Source organism: Lipotes vexillifer, unplaced genomic scaffold (genome assembly GCF_000442215.2).
Source record: "Lipotes vexillifer unplaced genomic scaffold, Lipotes_vexillifer_v1.1 scaffold1631, whole genome shotgun sequence".
In the NCBI taxonomy this organism is placed as follows: Eukaryota; Metazoa; Chordata; class Mammalia; order Artiodactyla; family Lipotidae; genus Lipotes; species Lipotes vexillifer.
In genome coordinates, this window is record NW_006799278.1 from 16,486 (window position 1) to 22,968 (window position 6,483).

The 6,483-nt window shown below is 41.3% G+C and overlaps 1 protein-coding gene across 1 annotated transcript; it reads right to left on the minus strand.

Annotated features, from left to right (window-relative positions):
* Window positions 1-445: 445 nt before the first annotated feature.
* Window positions 446-4,661, minus strand: LOC103069451 (putative LRRC37B-like protein 1). Its single transcript, XM_007471542.1, has 3 exons — window positions 4,493-4,661; window positions 1,016-2,472; window positions 446-592 (listed from the first exon to the last, which is right to left on the minus strand). The coding sequence occupies exons 1-3, from the start codon at window positions 4,593-4,595 to the stop codon at window positions 446-448; spliced, it is 1,707 nt and encodes a 568-aa protein (XP_007471604.1). The 5' UTR covers window positions 4,596-4,661.
* Window positions 4,662-6,483: the final 1,822 nt, after the last annotated feature.

Here is a 6,483-nt window from a genome sequence, read left to right on the forward strand (position 1 = left end):
CTTGAAGCAAATATTAGAGATGATTTTTTTTTTTTTTTCTTCTTGGTACGCGGGCCTCTCACTGTTGTGGCCTCTCCTGTTGCAGAGCACAGGCTCCGGACGCGCAGGCTCAGGGGCCATGGCTCACGGGCCCAGCCGCTCCTCGGCATGTGGGATCCTCGGGGCACGAACCCGTGTCCCCTGCATCAGCAGGCGGACTCTCAACCAGTTCGCCACCAGTGAAGCCCTAGAGATGATTTTTACGTCATGAGGTGACAAAGGCCCGTACTCCACAACAAGAGAAGCCACCTCAGTGAGAAGCCCGTGCACCGCAATGAAGCCCCAACGCAGCCAAAAAAAAAAAAAAAAAACAAACAACTTTTCAGTAAAAGAACAAAGTGTATGTCAGTCCTTATGACTAAAGAGAGGAATCAAGTAGTAGTAGGTGGAAAGGCGGATTTGATTCTCAGTCTGTGGGTTCTGAATCTGAATTATTTATTTTCCTTACCTCAATGAGACAGAGAATTGCAATCGAAATCGTCACTACTCCAGTTACGGATATTACCAAGACGAGTTTGTTGTTATAGCCATATCCTGGAACTTCTTTTGTGAGCTAAAAATATAAATAACAACTTTTTAAAAACAAGGAGATAGAAGGGATGAAAACTTACTATTCTTAAAGCTATTCTAAACGATAGCTAACTATTCTTAAACTACTATAAAACCCAATCCTTTCAGGCGAGTAGCTTGTATAAGAACAAGCCAAATTTAATGTTGTTAATCTTATCATTAGCATTTTCTTCTACAATTTATTTATCTACACCTTATTTATCTTGTGTTATGCCTTTTCTCGTCTTCCCTAGCAAGAGCGGCACACTGTCTAAATGAGCAAAGTGGGAGATCACTGCCTTAGCCCGTTTCATGGCTGAAGATAAGATACAGACTAGGAACCCGTGGTATTCCCGCTGGGGCACGTTAATGGCGCATCCTAAACTGAGTAAAAGTCCAGGTGCCATGTGCCAGGGGTTATCCTCACCTCACTTGACTCCTGCCCTTTCTGCTCACTCTGGGCTTCTGTGCTCTCACTGATACAGTTGTCAGCTTTCCACTCGTCCGTATACCATTCCGCTTTGGACACATGTACTTCTTGCTGCTTGCTGAGAAGCTTCATCAGGAGGCCTGTTCTAGAGATGAGGTTGGCACAGGCCAGCTGCAAGTGGGTTTCTGAGCAGTTCATCTTTAAAGTCTGGATAACATGAGAAATGAGCCTTCGCACGTCATTGTTGGGGATGAGGGACCGTAGCTGCTGGTTTAGCTGAGTTTCAACTTGATCACCTGGGGATGTGAGCCCTGGGAAAGTGAAGCCTGTGGGCTTAGACGATAATTCAGTGCCCGTGTTGTGGTACTCCCATTGTGTTTCGTTGGTGTGTTGAACAGTTGGCGTACTGTTGTCTGCAGCAACAGTAGAATGTGCAGTGGACACGTTCCTACGGGTAGTGTTTCCAGGGCCGGTTCCTCCTGGCAGAGTAGAGTTTCCTGTAGAAACAATTTCTTCAGAAACATCTTGTGCAGTATTAGTGTTTTCTGCAGAAGGGTCTGAAAGAGAAAATAATTCTGCAAAAGGCTTTTCCTGAGAAGTCACTTCTCCTGGAGATGAAACAGCCTCTCGTGGAGGGGAATTTATGAGACTCCTCAGTACAGAGAACGGAGGACTTGCAAGCATCATTGTATTGAGTGAACTTTTCTTTCTGAACTTTCGACTCCTTCTGCCTCTGGGTTTTCTGTGGACCCGATGAGACCTAATTTTATGGAAGATGTATTTTTTTCCAGAATGTGAGATTAGTTCGAAGTCCTTAATATTTCGAATGCTATTCTTCGCATTTTCTAAAACATGAATAGTGTTGGATAAGTCTTTTGATCTGCTTTTAACTTCGGATGGGGATTTTTCTTTCTGTGGTTGGGCAGTTTGCAATTTCTTTTGAAAGATGTAGAGTTTAAACATGGTACTTAAAAGGCTGGAAGGTGTACGCGTGGCAGGTTTTTCTTCCGTTTTAACATCATCAATGTTTTCTTGAGTTTCTGCAGCTAACAGATTTTCCACAAAATGGAGTTTCCTCAATTTGTTTTTATTACTTGAATTGTTGGGTACAGGTTTAACAGAAGGGCTCCTTGTACTGTTTTTCAAAAGGCCCTGCGGCATATCTCCATCTTTTGTATTCGAAAACAGAAGTTGAATGAATGGTAATAATGTTGATTCCACATCTCCTCGATTTCCCTCTGAGGTATAAGGCAGTATGTAATTTAGTGCACTGATAATATCACTTTTATTATTAAAGTCCAGCTGCTCCTTCATGAAGCCTGACAAGCTGACAGCACTTTTATCTGACGACGCCCTCTCTGACTCAATAGTCAGTTCGCTGCTGTTGTTCTTTTTCCGGGCTTGTAACACCTTCATCAACGAGCCTTCTGCATTCCCTATAGATGTTTCTTCATCTGTCAAAAAAGAAGGGACAGTTTTTGATCATTGAACACTGATGGCCAGCTTTTTGTCAGTCCACAGCCAAATAAATTAGGAATCAGTCAAAGTTCGAGTGCCACTTAGGAGAAAAAGAAACCCACACTTAAGCCTATGACTGGCAACAACAAAATGTGAAAAAGATAACTCTTGAAATAGTGGCTATCTACTCAGAAAACTCTGTAGCGTGAAATACAGTAACTATATTCAGCATTACTCCACTGGTTCCCAGGGGCCAGTACTCAAGAAAAGCCAAGGCTGGAAGACAAATATTCCCCTACTCAGCTGGACTCTCTGCAGATCTACTGTGACTCCTCACATTCATATACCCCATCCTGTCCTGCCTCAGAGGCAGAGGAGTGTGAGGCTTCCTCTCTCCACCTCTTCAGTGTGCTTGTGTTCTTGCTGCTACCACAGACGACCACGACAACAACCGCCGCTAACAGGTCGTCATCTGGACATGTCCTTCTCCACCCGCCCACCGAGTCCTTTGCTCAGTCCCTGCTTCCATATATCCCAGCGCCCACAACACAAGGATCTATACAGAAAAAAACACTATGTCCGCCCTGGCTCTCTGCTAAAATTTGGGCAGGGATCTGGGGTATAAATTAAGAGATTTGCCAGATTATATGCCAATGTGGAATGTTCAACAAATCAATGGAATAATACTTGAGGTCTTCAACTGCAGAAGGGAACAGGCAACTCCTGTCAGATGGCTACTTGGCTTCCATTTCATTTTACTTCGAATATTTCCAGCTTTACTTGGGGAACCATCCAAAGCTTCTGACTGTGTGAAGGTAATGTGTACCATTGTGTAGCTGGGCTTCTCTTCCAAAAGGATTAAAAGTAGTTTTGGTGAGGGTCAAAGGAGGACGGGAGGGTCCTGAGAAAGGAGGAGCACGGGCTTGCAGAGAGCCCCAAACTGGGGACAGGAGATCGGGGCACTAGAGTCACAGCACTTAACACCTCTGATCTTGTTTTTTCTCACCTGTAAAAGGAGATTAAAAATGCCTTTTCTGCCCACATGTTGGGGAGAAGGGAGTAATATAATTAGTAAAAAAGTTGTCTGGGGGAGTTCCCTGGTGGTCTGGTGGTTAGGACCCGGCACTTTCCCTGCTGTGGCCCGGGTTCAATCCCTGGTTGGGAAACTAAGATCCCATAAGCTGTGTGGCACGGCCAGAAAGAAAAAAAGAAAACCGTGTTGAAAAATCAGCAATATTGTCTTTACATAAGGTGCAAAGTATTATTTGTATGATGTGCTCTAGATCACTGAAAGAGACTTGTATTCAAGCTACCTGGGCATGAAAGCACATTTTGGAAGACATCAAGTTAGTGCCAATAAATCTAATATATAGAAAAATAGTTGAAACCCCCTGAGTGTCCTGTGGATAGAAAAGCTTGAGATTCAGAGCAAGCTCAGAGCTAGACCGTCTAAGAATAAACTAGCTCTCCCATCCATTAGAAGGGCTAGGTAGCAGCTTCTGGTTATGGAACCAGAAAACCTCAGGCTCCAAATAGGACATAAAACAGCATCACCTGTACTCTTTATAAAATTGCAGAAACACACAAAATAAACAAAAATATATTTACACCTCTCCTATCCTATGAGACAAAGAGTACCTGAGACCTAATGTATATAAAATCAGTTTACAAAATGTGATGCGCTATATGAATAAGTTCTCATTTGCAGAGAGCACAGCATAGGATATGTGGTCATTAATGTTAATTCCCTTCCCCCTTCCATTCCTTTCTCTTATTCCTTTATGTATGCGGATCAGTTACATTATTAAGCTAACAATGTACCTGAGCTATTATTAGCTTAATAATGTAACCAAGCATCTGATTTTTAGCAAGGGGGTAGTTCTTAGAAACTTAGGGATCTGGAACTCTGAATGAATTAATTAAAATAATGCAATTACATCATTAATTTTAAAATTTATCATCCCTGATTTTTAAAAAATTAAATTAAAAATTTATTATCCCACAATTGAGACTCACCACAACGTGTCATGTCCGTCAGGCATTCACTGTCACAATGCAGCTTGACTGTCTTCCAGGCAACCTCAATCGTATTTTTAAATTGGCAGAGGCAGCAGGCCATACGGCTAGGTAAGATCCTATAAATGGAAACACTGGTAATTAATTTTGTGATAAAAGAGTTACTTGAGTAGGTAGAAGGGGTAGTCCAAGGCCCCCACAGACCAGTGCAAAAAGGAGTTCTTGGGGCATATGGACTGGAGAACAGGATAGGTGCCGGTTGGCTAATTGCTGCTCTTGACTGTTGTAAATAAATATATAGGAGGAGAGAGGTGCCCAACAGAAGGATTAGGATGGCAGTAAGTATGGTATTCCTAGAAAAAAGGGAATAGGGATTAGAATTGGGTGACATTGATCTGTAATTTGATTCAGAAATATCTCCTTCCAACCCCAAAGCCTCACTTTGGGTTGAGAGTACACAGGAAGAAGGCATTATTTCTAAGAAGAGTCTGAATAAGGCCACACCTTCTGGAGTCCCTTTCTCAGTTCCTATTTGTCAGTAGTAATATATTAGAAGTTATTCTAGTAATAAAAAAGCATCGTGTGGTTAAACAATAACAGAGATCACACTGGCCAAATCTAGACAAATGGAACATTCCAAAGAATAACATGATCATTATAATAAGGTATAACACAGTTAATTTAAAAAAAAGCACATGAGTTCATAATGATCCTCAAAATGAAAAGTGGGGAGCTCTTCTTTATAGAATCATGTCAGCTAATAAATGCAAAAGGAATGATAGATTAGGAAAGTGTCATTTTGCAACTATCAATGTAATAATCAATTCAGACAAGGAATATCATTGATGCACAGTTGGGTGAAGAGTTGTTTGAAAGTAGGATCTCCACTGATCCCAAAGTATGGCACCTCATATTATTTATCAATTACCAAGGGGAAAAATAACTTCACAATGGAGAGATATGGAAGATACCACCTTAATCAAGGGATCGAACTTAGCCCTGGGCCACCTGAAGTGATGAAGTATGAAGAATACATCACCTATATAGTATTCTTCCCCAACATGTTTACTTTGAATCTAATGAGGAAACAGACAAATCCAGATTGTGGGGCAATTTACAAGACAACTGGCTTAGACTCTTTAAAAATGCCAATGTCATAAAAGACCAAAAAAAAAATAGCAGGGAAATATTCTAGATTAAAGGAAACAAAGATATGACATGCAATGACTAATCTTTAATTGGACGCTGTATCAAAATAAAACAGACTTAAAGAATATTATTGGCTACTGGCCAAGATGAAGTAACAAGGAGCAATTTAACCTCCCACCTGAAACAATGAAAGCATCAGGCAGAACATATGAAACAACAGTTTTCAAGAAACTGCACCTCAGGCAATACAGTTCAGTGATCCCCAGGAAATGGAAAATAAATGAAGTGATACCTATAATAGCCCTAACTTACTTCTCTGAGAGAGTTTCCAGGTCGTGGTACAGGGAAGAGAAGTCCAGGCCGAGACTGGTGGACTCCCTGACTGAGGAAATGGAGCTGAGAGTCTGGGAAAACCAAGGTAACTAGAGTTCACAAAGCAGAGTATCAGAGAGAAAAGAAGTGCACAGACAAAGAACTCTGGAGATAAGCAGAGGGATCTCTTGAGAATTCAACACAGTATTGGTCAGTACATTTGTGTGAGGAATTACTTGATGCCAGGAAAGAACCACATGAAAGGATTAATAATAAGAATAACTGGTTATCACACAGGGTTGTAGGAATAGTACCTGTTCCTACAAGTCAGACTGGAAAAACCTCATGATACTCAGAAAGGACTTGTCTCAGTAGTTGCAAATAATGAGCTCCAGACTAAAGGCTATGTGGACTCCTACCCAACGAATCTTAACAGCTAGACGTAAAAGAATAAAATTGTTTTGAGTAACTGAATTTCACACAAAACAAAGCCCAAGCATTTTACAGGAATATAAATATATATAGCACAC